Raw genomic sequence first — 15,688 nt, 5'->3', positions numbered from 1 at the left:
TTACGATACCCTTGACCAGTGGTCGACAACCCGCGGCTCCGAACCCGCATGCGGCTCTGCGCAGCTTGTGAAAATCAATTCTAAGTGTCAGATTGAAGTGTACTGTATGTTATTATTTTAAAAACGCGTATCACTTATGTTATGTTCTCTTACTGTACACTATGTGGCGGTGTTGCAATAAAGATACTGTCAAGATAAAAAAGGAAGGAGAGGAGTTCCATAGTGGTGGCTGTAGTGAGTTGTACGAACTAGTGTTGTGCTGTGAATAGCCTGTTAAGAAAATAGAGTGTTTGGCTACACTGTGGCCTTGTTATTTTACCTCCCGATACCACAACTTCTTTCTTCAGACCTTGTGCATTTTCGGTGATCAGTATTTGCTTTCTTCAGTGACGTTTGCGCACACTTGACGTGTCAGCGGGGAGATTTAACAAGCGGCATGCGCGGAAAGCCCAGCGACAACAAAACTGCACTGCGTGTGTGTGTAAATATATTTAAAGCCTTGTGATGATAAGCGGATCAGAAAATGGATGGATGAATAAATTAGTTAACATCTCCATTTCTGATGTTAAAAAGTATTTGCGGCTCCCAGTGTTGTCTTTTCCGTGGAAACCGGGTCGAAATGGCTCTTTAAGTGTAAAAGGTTGCCGACCAGTACCCTTGACTCATAACTTAATCTTTGTGTCGTAGCACTACCCCATAGCCTGGGTTAACACAATGGTGTTTGACTACAAAGGTCAGCTTAAGATGGGAGATATCGTCCTTCATTGCTGGTCTTCATTTCCTGGTATGAAACTTTACTTGTTTACTTTATATTTTATTGCAATGAAAAGCTTGTTCTGTAATTGACAAATTAATTATTTTATGTTATTTTGGACAGATGAACTTGAAGAGATGCTGAACCCCATTGGAACTATTCAGACCAATCCATACAGTGAAAACGCCACTGCCCTGCACATCAATTTCCTAGAATACTCACCTCATCCCATCATTTTCCCTCCTTTTGACAAGGTCAGACTCTAGTAAGCAATTGTACTGTTGATAATTTGGTACCTACGATGCCTTGAAAATGTATTCACACCCCTTGACCTTTTTCACATTTTGTGACTTTAGAATCACAGAAACCTATGTGTATTTTGTTGAAAAATAAAATGTGTTACGCACCCACACGCATGCACACACACAAACATACACACGCGCAAAGTACCACGTAATCGTGGAGTGGAACAAAATTCAGTTTTACAAATTTTATGCAATATAAATCTTGAAAAGTACAGTGTGCATCACAATCATCAACAATCGGTTTCTTTCATAGGTCACCTAATTTGTAAATAAAGTTCAGTTAGAGACCACTAGCGAATCATGAAAACCAAGGATCTCACCATACATATGGAGGGAGAGAGAGAGAGAGAGAGAGAGAGAGAGAGAGAAATCCATTACACTTCACAGTTATGTGTTGGCCAGTCATTTAAGATCTCAATTAAAAACATTAAAGTTTGTGGTTGTAGGGTGGCAAAATGTGAAAAGTTCAAGGGCTGTAAACACTTTTTCAGTGACTGTATTTGTTATTATGGTGATCTGATATCTGGGTGAGTGTGTCATTCATACTTGTTTATAGATCCTGGAAAAGGCTGCAGAGATTGCCAGAGCAAGTGACTGTGCACCTATGGTGAGTTCATGTAAAGCAGGTGTAGTTGCATATATAAAGCAAAATAATAAAAATAAGACGACACATGATGCTATTCAATATGGCCCCTCCCTCTATTCACACATAACACTCTTCCTTTCAAAACCATTAGTTAGCTTGAAATGGGTGGAACTAAACTCCAATCAGAATAGTTGCTCTTTTTCTATCACTCAACCTAAAACCGCCCCCTGGGCGTCGACAGCCCATTGCATAATCCTATGTTTGGCATGTCTGAACTCAATTTGCCAATGTGAAGTATCCCTCTGAATATATGAATAAGATATAGAGCTGCATTTCTTTAGCAATGTTCAATCAGTGAGGTAATGTGTGGTCTGTAAACTGCAAGTGTTGAATTTAATACCTCTATTGTAAAGGGTGGAATAAATATTTGTAGTTTTGTTTTATTTTTTATTTTTACCTTGGCATGTTTGTTTTAATCTCTTAAATTCATGGAAACTTGGAAAAATAGGCCATGTTGACACACTCCTGCCATCTGGTGGGCATTGATGGTAACTGCAGTCACCTTTCGATCCAATTCCTATTTGCTATCCTCATCTCTCTTAACTTTACATCATTTTCTTCAGGGCCGTGGAGGCAAGAAGTTCCACATTGAGCTGAAGGAGATCATGGAACGGGATCCTCTCTCTCAGTTGTGTGAAAATGAGAAGGACTTGATCTGGACACTACGCTACGACTGCCGAGAAAATTTCCCTCAGTCCCTGCCCAAACTGCTGCTCTCCGTAAAGTGGAGCAAACATGAGGACATGGCCCAGGTTTGCAAAAATGAAAAAACAGGAAAAACACCACACCACATGCCTACCTACTAGAATGTTTTTTTAGCAGTGTTTGATATAAGAAAATACCAATATGGTATAATAATTACTGTAAGTATGGTTGAAAGAAATGTAAAAGGGAAGCTGCAAACAAAATAGAGCATATTACTGTGATCCACTGACATAAAACTGAGTTAAAATTTAGTTTAAAAAAATAAAAAATTAACACGCTGACCTAGCCCTGCATGTGATAGATGTAGAGTTGTCAAAATTAATCAACAATCGTCCCCTAATCAAATTCCTCAGCAATTGCTTTGAAAACGGATTCATCGTTTGGAGATCTTTTTCAGCCTCTCAAAAGTAAATATTCTCCAATTTTTGCAGTCCTTCATGAACACAGACTGAATATCTTTTATGTTGAATGAAAATGTTTTTTTAAAATTGTAAACGTTTGCTTGTACTTTGGAAAACAAGGATCAATATTTTCCCTTTTTTCTGCTACAGACTGAATCATAATTAATTTGTGCCCAAAATAATAGTCACTTGAATCTATTCTGAAAATAATCATTATTTGCACCTATAGTATGAATTATCTGTAAATGAAGCTTCCTCAGAAGTATGAATCAAACGAGTAGCCTTTTGCACGGTTCAGGCCCCAGAAAGTAGCTCCATGTTTCAAATAGTTTGTTGAAGACATCGCTCCCTCTCATGAGATATTGCTCATTTGTTGCTTTTTTTGTTTTTGTTTTTTTCTATCCTTAAATAATACCAAATAAACATCAATAATGGATTCATAATCTAATATCGGGGTGGGGGCGGAGTATTTTGCAATAAACTGTATTGCAAAAATAAATTTTGAGCTGATTAATTAATGGAATAATTGATAGAATAATCAATTAAAAATTCTGAGTGACGGCCCTAAAAAAGTTCATGTATGAATATTGATAAACTCAAATGGATTTTTTTAATGACTCAAAACAAACAGGCCTAAAAGTTACAAATTACAAACTGAAGAGGAATATGACAAGTGCCAATCATCTGATGTCCACGGTGGTTTAGATTACGGTATTTTGTATTCAAATGTCATCCTATGGGGAATTGTTATTATTTTGCCAAGTTGGAGAAAGCAGTTTACCAATGCTAATAATAGAAATAATTATGATCATCATTTCTAACAGGGAAAAAAATTATCACAGCATTGTATGCTCTCGTCCTATAGGCAAGTGTTTCAAGGGTTTGTATAATCTGGATTTTGTGTGTGTGTGTGTGTGTGTGTGTGTGTGTGTGTGTGTGTGTGTGTGTGTGTGTGTGTGTGTGTGTGTGTGTGTGTGTGTGTGTGCGTGCGCGTGTGTGTGCGCATGTGTGTGTGCGTGTGTGTGTGTGTGTGCGCGCGCGCGTGCTTCTCAGCTGCAAGCACTGCTTCAGATTTGGCCCAGACTGTGTCCAAGAGATGCACTGGAGCTTCTGGATTTCAACTATCCAGATCAATATGTCCGAGAGTACGCTGTACGCTGCTTGTATGATATGAGGTAAGCATAAATAATCTAAATAATCATTTAAATATTGTACATTTGTCTCTTCCTTTACTTTTGTCAACATTTCCAATGCCTTCCCCTATAATCATGTTTGTGTGCGCGTTGTTTTTATTCCTCTCAAATTTTACTCTTCATTAGGGTAGAAATTTGACTTCATGTTGACTCTTCCTTCCCTCTTGTTCTTCTTAAGTAACGAAGAGCTGTCACAGTACTTGCTTCAGTTGGTGCAGGTGTTGCGCTATGAGCCCTATTATGACTGCGCCCTTACCCACTTCCTGTTGGAGCGAGCCCAAGGAAATCGCAAAATAGGGCACTTCCTCTTCTGGCATTTAAGGTAATGTTTGTTTACATTCTAAAGAGAGATGTTGTTTTTGATGATATGTTTTGGTTTTCTTTCTTACCACGTGTACTGGAAAGTTGTGGGGCAACACTTTTTTTTTGCTGATTAAGCTTCGTCTGTGCTGCCACCTATAGGTCGGAAATCCACATGCCTGCTGTTTCAGTTCAATTTGCCCTCATGCTCGAAGCCTACTGTAGAGGCAGTATCCCTCATATTGAGGTTCTCAAGAAACAGGTATAATTTTTTTTGTGGTTGTTTACACATCTGAACTCGCACGATAGCAATGTAATCATGTTCTTAAGATTCAAAGAGGATTTATTGAGAATGTCATCATTAATTTACTACATATAACTGTGGACCAGAATGAAATAAACTCGATAGCATCAGAGTTATGGTATTTATAGCATGTCACACTGACAATAGTATCACCCTGTGACCTTTAACCTTTGCCATCTCTACTGCTCGGACAGAGGGTCCCTGGGAAGTTCTCCTTCTTCCTCTTCTACCCTGTCATGCATTAGCCACTTCCTGTTTTGAAGAGACACACGCTGGGTTATCATTGTATTTCTGACTCTGTGTGTTTAAGTATAACATGCAGGGCATCATGCTTGACAGACTCAGCAGTGGGAATCGATTATTTCCTAATTAAAAATATGCATGACTCGTATGCGGATTGGTAAAAATGTCAACGTAAGACAACAAAACCATGACTTACCTGAATTAATTTGCACCAACTAGGTGGAAGCCCTGAGTAAGCTAAAGTCAGTGAATGAGCTAATAAAGCTGGGAACCATGAAGCATGCTCGGGGAAAGACAAAGGAGGCAATGTTGACCAAGGAGGCCATGATGACTTGCCTAAGGCAGAGTGGCTACTCGGAGACTCTGTCTGATCTGCACTCTCCTCTAAATCCAAATGTCCTGCTGTCAGGCATGAAGTGAGAGCACAATCTTTGAACATGCGGCAATATGTCAAGTTGTCACTTTTTTAACATGCTCTGTCCTTATATGTCAGCGTGGAAAAGTGTCGCTACATGGACTCCAAGATGAAGCCACTCTGGATTGTTTACAACAACAAGTTGCTGGCAGGAGACACATTGGGAATCATCTTCAAGAACGGGGATGGTAGGAGAAATCAGGGAGGGGTGGGGCAGAGTTTTTAACTAGCATACAGTTTTAACACTTTATTTCTATCTATTCTTTTTCTCTATTTCTTTTAAACCCCAACACAGACCTAAGACAAGATATGTTGACACTACAGATTTTGAGGTTAATGGATTTGCTATGGAAGGAGGCTCATCTAGATCTCAGGTGAGTGTGTTTTGTATCTGGAAAAACCTGAAGTGCTTGTTAAAAACTTGCCATTTAAAAAAAATCTGCATCAAAAATACATTTCGGGATATCAATCATCAACAGCAATTTTCCTGATCGTATTGAGACATTTCTTCGAAGAAAAAAAAACGATTGGCTGATATTTTTTAAATATTGTTCACGCATTTCCCAGTAGCCCGCAGTGGCACACAATCACAGAATGTGTCACAATGTGCAGACACTTCACTACCATAGTAACAGTCTTCCATCGCTCTTATTTCACTGTCAAATGAGCAATTGGCTAAGTCTTATTATAAGTGCATGTGATCTCACAAATTCACATCCTAAAAGCTGCTTCTTTCTCCTCGTGTCATACAGGATAGTACCATATGGTTGCCTAGCGACAGGTGACCGGGCAGGGCTGATTGAGGTCGTGTCATCCGCTGACACAATTGCCAACATCCAGTTGACCAGCTCCAATGTGGCAGCCACTGCTGCATTTAACAAGGATGCTTTGCTCAACTGGCTCAAGGAACGGAACTCTGGGTACGGTGGTGTTATCGTTTATTATAGGTCTTCATATACGTCTTTTTCTGAAAAATACACATTTGTTGCATTTGAACAGTGATGCTCTTGATCGGGCCATTGAGGAGTTCACCCTGTCTTGTGCAGGCTACTGTGTAGCCACATACGTCCTCGGCATTGGGGACCGCCACAGTGACAACATCATGGTCCGCAGCACTGGACAGGTTGGAAAAAGATCGGATTGACTATATGATGCTTGAGTGGACGGTTTCATCAGGAAACCGCAAATAAGTCTTTTTAATGCAGGTAGTATAAGCTGGAGCTCACTGTCTTTGTTTCTGCCCGTCAGCTCTTCCACATAGACTTCGGTCACATTCTGGGCAACTTCAAGTCAAAGTTTGGCATAAAGAGGGAGCGTGTGCCATTCATCCTCACACATGACTTTATCCACGTCATACAACAGGGCAAAACTGGTTACACTGAAAAATTTGGCAGGTCTGTTCTACTTTGTTTGCTTTATTAACTCAAAAGTCTTGGGCTATAAACTGTTGGAAACAAATTGAGTCATCATATTGTAACAGGGTTGTGTTGATTGTGTTGTTGTTGTCACTGATTTTCTATGTATTAACAATCTTTCTAGATAACTTCTATTTATCACTGCAATATACATAGCCACCAGAAGATGGCAGAAGAGACTGCGCGATGAACTTGCGCCGTTTGCGTCATGTTCAAGTTATCCTTCCCCAAAACCTCCAAGATCTGATACATTCGCCTAAAAAATAATATGTGTATTTATTTGGATGTACACTATCTATTATTATTGTAATCCATATTGTATTTTTATACAATTCCAGGAAGCAAGTTGAACATACCGTATAGCTCATTACAGTGATCCCTCGCTATTTTGCGGTTCGTTTATTGCGGCTTCAGTGCATCGCAGATTTTTTCACAAACATATTCATAAAAAAAAAAAAAATTCATATACATGGAGTACAGTACTGTATATGTTGCTCTATGTGACTCGCTGTTGTTTTGCAGCTTCTCGCGGACCGTTTGCGGACTTAAAAAAATATATATATATATTTAAAATTGTTTCACCTGTATATGTTAATTGGTCGCTACTTAGCGGATTTTCGTTTATCGTGGGTGGTTTTGGTCCCCATTAACCTCGATAAACGAGGGATTACTGTACCTTATCCTGACAACTTTAGCTCATACTCGCATTCCAAGCGCAAGTTTAACTCCAGTCTATGCGGGTTGTGAATGAAGTTCCACTGTGTGTGTCTCTGTGTTGGCAGCTTCCGTCAGTACTGTGAAGAGGCCTATCTCATCTTAAGGAAGAACGGGAACCTCTTCATTACACTCTTTGCCCTCATGCTTACTGCTGGCCTGCCTGAGCTCACTTCAGTCAAAGACATCCAGTACCTGAAGGTGATAAGCACACTTGCGTGCATGTCTTTCAACACTATCCTTGCTGACGTGTCAAAACTGCCTAATTAAAATGAATAAAGTATCGAGAATATTCGAGTGGCAGGACAGTAATTAGAATAAATCTTGGTTTGAAAGCTAATCAATTAAACGGGTAGAATTATAGGCAAATCACATTCAACTAATCCAAAGCAGTGGTGTTTTTTTTTTGTTTGTTTTTCTTTTTTTTTTTTTTTTTTGGTCGACTGTTTTATTCAGCAAGTTGTATGGAGATACCTTAATGAATCTGCAGGGAGCACTGTTGTCCTTCTGATATGGTATGTGTTTCATATTGCGCATGGGAATGACTCTGTCTCTGGCACAATGTTTTTTGTTATTGTTGTTGTTAATAGTTGTACACTTTACTACTCCACAATGAAATTCAGAGTGTGGACGGGCATGAAAATATGAAGACGTGCAAGCCCTACTGTGTACATGATATACACATGAAATGTGTGTACCACTCCATCCATCCATCCATTTTCTGATCCGCTTATCTTCACAAGGGTCACGGCGGGTGCTGGAGCCTATCCCAGCCGTCTTCGGGCAGTAGGCGGGGGACACCCTGAACCGGTTGCCAACCAATCGCAGGGCACACAGAGACAAACAACCATCCAAGGTCACACTCGCACCTAGGGACAATTTAGAGTGTTCAATCAGCCTGCCATGCATGTTTTTGGGATGTGGGAGGAAACCGGAGGACCCGGAGAAAACCCACGGAGGCCCGGGGAGAGCATGCAAACTCAACACAGGAAGGCCGGAGCTGGAATTGAACCCGGTACCTCTGCACTGGGAGGTCGACGATAAAATGGTTCAGAAAATGGATGGATTAATGAATAATTTTTTTAATGAAGATATTTTGGGGGGGATGGGGGGGTTGAAAAACATGAAAAAAAATCTTAATCAATGGGCCAGTTATAGTGTGCTAGTTCCACATCCCTAATTTGGAAGATGCACATTATGAGAAGTTTTCAAGTTTTGACCACATCTGTCTCTCCTATCTTTGGCTTCCATGATCCCCACCCCACAGGATTCCTTGGCACTGGGCAAAACAGACGAGGATGCGCTGAAACAGTTCCGACAGAAATTTGACGAGGCGTTGAGGGAGAGCTGGACAACCAAAGTCAACTGGATGGCTCACAATGTTGCCAAAGACAACCGCTCCTAGAGCACTAGAGACACCTTGAAGGCAGGAGTGCATCCACATCACAGGCTGATCCGCTGTAGCCCTTTTGCATTTAGTTGGGTGGACTTGACACTTGTAGAACTTAATGGGCACCGGCTCGAACCACCCCCATGACCACATTCCTCTATTCCTCAAAGGATCCTCACACCAACAGGAAGTCCAGCTGGCACTGGGGCTGTAAGTGTACCCCATTCCTGTGGGTAGATTGTATTTTTTAATTAAGAAGATGTCTTTTTTCCTCCTCTCCTCATTCCAGAATCATGAGAATTTGAGGGAAGTGAGCCTTTTGTTATTATTTTTGAATGGCTTTCTTGAATTCAATTGGACTTTTAAACACTGGAACATTTTAGAAACAAATGCGACATCATGTTTTTGTTTTGTCCCCCCCCCCCCAATCCAATCAAGTCCAAAACAATAGTTACCACAAACGCAATCTACTTTGTTTGGGTGGGGGAGAAATAACCCGCTACCCAAGGACAATTGGACTTGCTGAGAAATAACAAAACGCATATGTTATGTGTCGCCGACTTTATTCATGAATGTGGAACTTTTTCCCACTCTAGTAACAGTTTTTATATGCGCAATTATTATTTTGACAAACAGTATGGTGGACCACCCCCAAAGGATCTGCCTCTACATGTGTATTTTGTGCAATATCCATCACTGAGTGTATATAAACCACATTGACATGTATAAAACCCCTTAGGCTTAGGCCTACGTTTTTTGTGTTGCAACTATGGTTTGCACCACCATTGATAGAATTAGACACTGGATATTGTCAAATGTACAGGATTTTGTTGTTGCTTTTTTTTTCATAGGAGTTCTATTAATATTTTTTTTAATTAAAAGTTATTTTCGCCTCTGCTGCATTTCCCTCTGTGGTCTGTTGTACATAATGTGGGGATGGTGTGCATGTGTCCAGCTTTGTAGAGCTGTTGAACATTGAACATTAAAACGTGTAAGATCACATCAAAGAAAATATTTTACATTTCTTAAGCAGTTAATATTTAGTCTTGTATTGGCTATAGATCATAACAAGAACAAATGTGCCTCAATAAAGATGCCTGTCCATTCAAAATTATGCATATGGTCTAGTATAATTCATGGTGCTGTATACACACTACACACAGCAGAGTTTTGGCAGGATTTTATTTCCAAACCAATATATTTTTTCATGCAGAATAATATTCAACTGAGCCTCCCATGTGATGCTTCAGCTTTATTCAAGAAACAAAAACACTATATAGTTTCTGCACTGACCCCCATCTTTGATGGACTGGAGACCTCACCCAAAATCAGATGGGATAAGCTCCAGCACACTTGCCGTGACCCAACTGAGGATACGTGGTGTAGAAAATGGCTGGATGAATCCAAAGCAGGGCTACTTTAAGAGTGGGAAAGGGAATATTTTGAGCCTTTCCTGGAATCACAGTGATTTGTTTGCAGTCCTACAAAATCCAGCTACAGCAGTATGAACCCTTTCTGAGTGAGTAGCACACTCGAGTACCTGGAGAAAACCCACGCAAGCACAGGAAGAACATGTCAAACCAGGAATTCAAACCCACAACCTCTTAACTGAGAGGCAGATGTGCTAACCACGAGTTCACCAATTGTACTGTCATTACAGTAGTAGTAGTTAAAGTATTCATCGTCATGCTTTGTTTGATCTTAGGGCGGCCCGGTGGTCCAGTGGATAGCGCATCGACCTCACAGTGCAGAGGTACCAGGTTCTATTCCAGCTTCGGCCTCCCTGTGCGGAGTTTGCATGTTTTACCTGCGTGGGTTTTCTCGGAGTACTCCGGTTTCCTCCCACATTCCAAAAACATGCATGGCAGGCTGATTGAACACTCTGAATTGTCCCTAGGTATGAGTGTGAGCGTGGATGGTTTTTCGTCTCTGTGTGCCCTGCAATTGTCTGGCAACCGGTTCAGGGTGTCCCCCGCCGACTGCCTGAAGACAGCTGGGATAGGCTCCAGCACCCCCCGGGACCCTTGTGAGGATAAAGCGGATGGGAAAATGGATGGATGGATGTTTGATCTTTCCCTTTGTTGATGCACTTTCTTTTCATTATCTGCAAAAACGTCGCCGTACACTGATGTTTTATTGGCTCATTTGTATTGGAAGGCAGTGTTTGCTCAGTGGCTGTTACCTGCTGCTGTTGATCATCAACTTACGTAACCATATAACCGGGTGGACGGGAACACAAACGTATGATAGCTTAAATGTAAAGTGTAGACACTACGTATTAGTCATGAAGGATTTCTACTTTTGGGAGAATCACATTCATTGGCATGTGGTTTCTTTCATAAATTTGAAGAATGATTAACAAATGACAAAAAGAAAAATCTGCATCAACACATACAGTATTAGACATGAAATATGACCTCAGAGCCTTGTTTTGTTGTTGTTTGTTTTATATCTTTTATTACCTGCTGCATTCAGACTATCACCTCATTTTAACCTCTCGGAAATATGCACCTACAAATTAATCCAACCAACTTCAGTATACTTCCATCCATCCATTTTCCGAACCGCTTGATCCTCACTAGGGTCGCGGGGGGTGCTGGAGCCTATCCCAGCCATCTCCGGGCAGTAGGCGGGGGACACCCTGAATCAGTTGCCAGCCAATCGCAGGGCACACAGAAACGAACAACCATCCACGCCCACACTCACACCTAGGGAGAATTTAGAGCGTCCAATCAGCCTGACATGCATGTTTTTGGAATGTGGGAGGAAACCGGAGCACCCGGAGAAAACCCACGCAGGCCCGGGGAGAACATGCAAACTCCACACAGGGAGGCCGGAGCTGGAATCGAACCCGGTACCTCTGCACTGTGAAGCCGACGTGCTAACCACTGGACTACCGGGCCGCCCCAGTATACTTCACACCCAATAATAACAACCAGAAGCTGTCTCAACAAATCTTGTAATAATAAACACGTTACCCAGAGGATTTCTGGTTAGATAATCAAGTCTGCCTTTTAAACCTCCGGGGCTGCCCACGTGGTGACTCACTTGTTCAGAGAATTCCTCCCACCTGCGGGCTGGGACGTAGAATCTCCCAGTCTAATGATGTGATGTTATTGAAATACAGGATGGTGGTGAATAGACAACGATGAACGGAGCTCATTTTTGACGGGCTGATGCATGCATGACACCTGAGATAAACTGGAGCATAAATGGAGGACTTAAAAATAGAAGAAAAGTTCTTCCTATTCTCTCCGTAGGTTTGGAATCTAACACAGGCTGATTGAGTGTGAATGGTTGTTTGTCTATGCACTTACAAATTGACATAACCTAGCAGAATGTGTGAAAGATCATTTTTGGGGATTATACGTCTGCTCATATGGGAAATGTTTCCTATATTTAGGGAGAGTGTATAGCCAGTTGCTATTACCTAAGCTAAGTGTGTGTGTTTCCACACTTATGAATTGTTTGACTGTAATTTGTGAGTGAGTAATGAGTTTCTGCTCTTGAGAGCCCCTTGCATATTTGGTTGAGGACCGCACTGATTTTTCTGGGTACTCAGTCATGGAGAAAGTAAAAGGACCTGAATGAAAAGCTAGTTGAACTTTCAAAATCCGGGACAGGATATAAAAAGATTTCTTAATATTTGAAAATGCCTCCATGTCGTGGTTATACTCTGACGTAGAAGTGGAAAAGGAGTGGTTCTGTTAATTCCAAGCCACAGTCAGGCAGAGCAACAAAGATTGCAACTGCAATGGAGATTGCTTGAGATGTAACGAGAAACCCAAAATCAACTTCAGCTAAAATCCTGGTTTGTCTGCAAAAGGGTGGTGTGAGTGATGACACGAGAGGAGTCAACACAGCTTTTCCTGAAAGTTAAACCATCCCTGCTGTGAAACATGGAGGTGGATCGCGGGTCTTGTGGTGGTGTGTGAGCTCCAGTACAAGAGCACAATGATGAGATGAATGTAACAGGTCAGAAAATATTGGAGGACTACTAATATTCAGGGCGGCCTAGTGGGCCAGTGGTTACTGCGTCAACCTCACAGTGCAGAGGTCTTGGGTTCAATCCCCGCTCCGGCCTCCTTGTGTGGAGTTTGCATGTTGTCCCCGGGCCTGCGTGGGTTTTCTCCGGGTACTCTGGTTTCCTCCCACATTCCAAACATGCATGGCAGGCTGATTGTAGACTCAAAATTGTTCCTATGTGTGAGTGTGAGCGTGGATGGTTGTTCGTCTCTGTCTGCCCTGCGATTAGCTGGCAACCGGTTCAGGGTGTCCCCCGCCTACTGCCCGAAGACAGCTGGGAGAGGCTCCAGCACCCTTCGCAACCCTTGTGAGGATAAAGCGGATCGGAAAATGAATGAATATATTAATATTCATCAGCCGGGAAGCTGCACATAAATGGGCGCACTTTGACTTTCCAACATGACAGTGATTAAAAACATAAGGCCTGAGTCAACCCTTCAGCGGCAACAGCATAAACAAAGTGAAGATTCTGGAGTGGCCATCACATTCTCTTGAAATCAATTTCATTGACTCTCTCTGGGAACATCTCAAACGTGCATTTCAAGTAAGGCAACCCACTAAGTCAAAGGACCTGGAGGCTTTTTGCCAAGGAGATGCGGCCGTCATTGCTGCTAAAGGGGGCAAAGCAAGCACAGTATTAAGAAACAAAACATTTGCACGGGGACCATCTTAACTGACTGGTGCCCAGTCCAGGGTGTGTGTACTCCACCTTGCCTTAAGTTCACCTGTGACCCCAATGAGAACAAGCTCAAAAAAATGGATGAATAACTTTGTCCATTTTCAGGGCTTCAGTGATGTGAATCATTTTTGTCCAATCACTTGAAGTCTGGATTTTCTCCCTTCACAGCAGCCAACTTTGCAAGTCTGATGATCAGCTCACACAGGCCGGGGATTTTCTACTCAATAGTAACAAAATTGGAAGTGATAGACCTCCCCGCTGTGCTTGAGAGCCTTTTGCCACATAACCTGGAAATTTTTAGCATCTCAGCATGATGCCATTGAAAGCGGTGGGGGCATTCAAGCAGTGAAAGGAGGTGGATGTGAGAGAGTTGTGCTAAATGGACCCCAGGCGGGCAGACAGCAGGGAAGATTGTCGACCAGACACTGGCACTTACTCAGCAAGCGTGAGGCTATATTCGTGCCATTTACTTTCTTGGCTTTCATGGGGTGTAAAATCTGGAGTTGTGACTACCATGTCATCATGTGAAAACACATGCTCCCTCATGATTAACTCATTTCCCTGTGTTCCATTCGAGTCAACACAATATGGACTACAGTATGCCACATGCATCATAAAACAGAGCGACCATTTGTCGTGCAAATTAAAATGTGGGATAACATCTTGAGCTGTCTGCTGATAATTCTTACTCATTGGACACTTTATTAAGTACACCTGCAAAAAGAACCCTCTGTCCATCCATTTTCAAAGGTGCTTGCCCTCATTATGTTCTCGTTTAATTGGAGCCAATCGCAGTTGACTTTGGCGAGAGGTGGAGTACACCCTCGACAGGTCGCCAGATCAATCACAGGTCATATAAACAAACATCTGTACAATTGAGTCAGCAAATTGAGACCTTATTTTATATGAATGGTAAAGTAGAAGTTGAAGCCTGGGCTCAAAACAACGACCTGCAGGGATACAGTAGTAAGAGTGCATTTTCTTTTAGGCTGGTAATGAGTTCCAAAAACATTCTGGGAAAAAAAATCAAATAAACGGGCATTCCGGGCTATTGATGAGAACAGACTACTAAAAGACACTTGTCTTTAAGGACATCCAGCATTGAGGTCAACATCCGGTAAAGGTGCATGCCGTTTGCTTACGCAAATGTAAAAGTTTTTGATGTGAATTTAACCCACAAATTAGTACCCCGGTACTTTGTGCGCCCATTATATCGACTTCATGGCCACACATCAGCCTTTTCTGTCTGTTTTATCTATATTGTGGCCATAAATGTAAAAAATAAAAATAAAAAAGCTCATGTAATGTGTTCGTACATACATAGCATTGCTTCTCTCCCCTCAATACCTTTGTGATATTTTCTTTAATACTGAGTAAAATGAGACTTAACTTTTCAGCTCCTTCAGCAGCACAATAATGAAAAAGAATCTCAACAATATATTCATACCACTCCTGATGTTGACTAATTTTCATTAGCGATTCCCATAAATGAGAGCATACATTAAAAGTGCACGACCATCACAAAGGTCAAACAGCCAATGGTCAAAAAATAATTATAATCAGCAAAGCATCATTCTTCTCACCAAGCTCGCACACAAAACGGAAGAGAAAACCGTTTTAGGATAATTTTAAAGAGCCCTAATCCTATGGTTTTCTGCCAATGGTAATACTTGGTGATTTCCCAGGTCAGGTCGTTCATGAAAGCAAACAAATTATATTTGCGTTTTGAATAAAACACGTGAATAGAGACTGGACTTTAAAAAAGAAAAATGTCTGCCTACTTTCTGACATGGTACAAATCGAACCCAAAACATTCAGTTCCCAATGTTAAGAGTCTGGGACCCAAGTTGACATCTTCTGAGGCCCACCAAAACTTTAAATCACAACTCTGAGTAGCACATGAGACCAGATCAATAATTTCTAAATACTGTACTTTTTTAATAACTGTAGGCCTAACGTATTTGCAAAGCAGTGAGCAGAAAATGAGGAACTCTTGTGCTTTTTTTTTTGGTTTGTTGAGCACGATCTTAGGGCTCAAAATTAATGTTATGACACATCATAGTGGATCAAAACTCTCAACGTTTTATGTGAATGCCGGACCACGGAGTCAAAACGTCTCCCCGTCAGTGGACACTGTAACTAATGACTCACTCTCCTCGTTATCCATGAATACTACCGATTAATTTGTCATAATTTGT

At 41.4% G+C, this 15,688-nt stretch overlaps 1 protein-coding gene across 1 annotated transcript in view; it reads left to right on the top strand.

Moving 5' to 3' along the window:
* Positions 1-9,899, top strand: part of pik3cb (phosphatidylinositol-4,5-bisphosphate 3-kinase, catalytic subunit beta) — a 47,086-nt gene extending 37,187 nt beyond the window's left edge. Inside the window, exons 10-24 of the mRNA XM_086125309.1 lie at positions 688-784; positions 878-1,008; positions 1,616-1,666; positions 2,269-2,457; positions 3,865-3,986; positions 4,183-4,326; positions 4,467-4,566; positions 5,071-5,267; positions 5,345-5,454; positions 5,562-5,640; positions 6,019-6,186; positions 6,266-6,389; positions 6,515-6,660; positions 7,464-7,596; positions 8,663-9,899. Of these exons, the coding sequence (XP_085981435.1) occupies positions 688-784; positions 878-1,008; positions 1,616-1,666; positions 2,269-2,457; positions 3,865-3,986; positions 4,183-4,326; positions 4,467-4,566; positions 5,071-5,267; positions 5,345-5,454; positions 5,562-5,640; positions 6,019-6,186; positions 6,266-6,389; positions 6,515-6,660; positions 7,464-7,596; positions 8,663-8,800 (1,929 nt within the window). The 3' untranslated portion in view covers positions 8,801-9,899. The remainder of the gene's footprint in view (positions 1-687; positions 785-877; positions 1,009-1,615; positions 1,667-2,268; positions 2,458-3,864; positions 3,987-4,182; positions 4,327-4,466; positions 4,567-5,070; positions 5,268-5,344; positions 5,455-5,561; positions 5,641-6,018; positions 6,187-6,265; positions 6,390-6,514; positions 6,661-7,463; positions 7,597-8,662) is intronic.
* Positions 9,900-15,688: the final 5,789 nt, after the last annotated feature.

The sequence above is a fragment of the Hippocampus guttulatus genome, chromosome 12, assembly GCF_054856545.1.
Source record: "Hippocampus guttulatus isolate MCC_2025c chromosome 12, RoL_Hgut_1.0, whole genome shotgun sequence".
Taxonomy (NCBI): domain Eukaryota; kingdom Metazoa; phylum Chordata; class Actinopteri; order Syngnathiformes; family Syngnathidae; genus Hippocampus; species Hippocampus guttulatus.
Note: the sequence above shows the minus strand (reverse complement) of the source record. Positions and strands in the feature narration are given on the sequence as shown.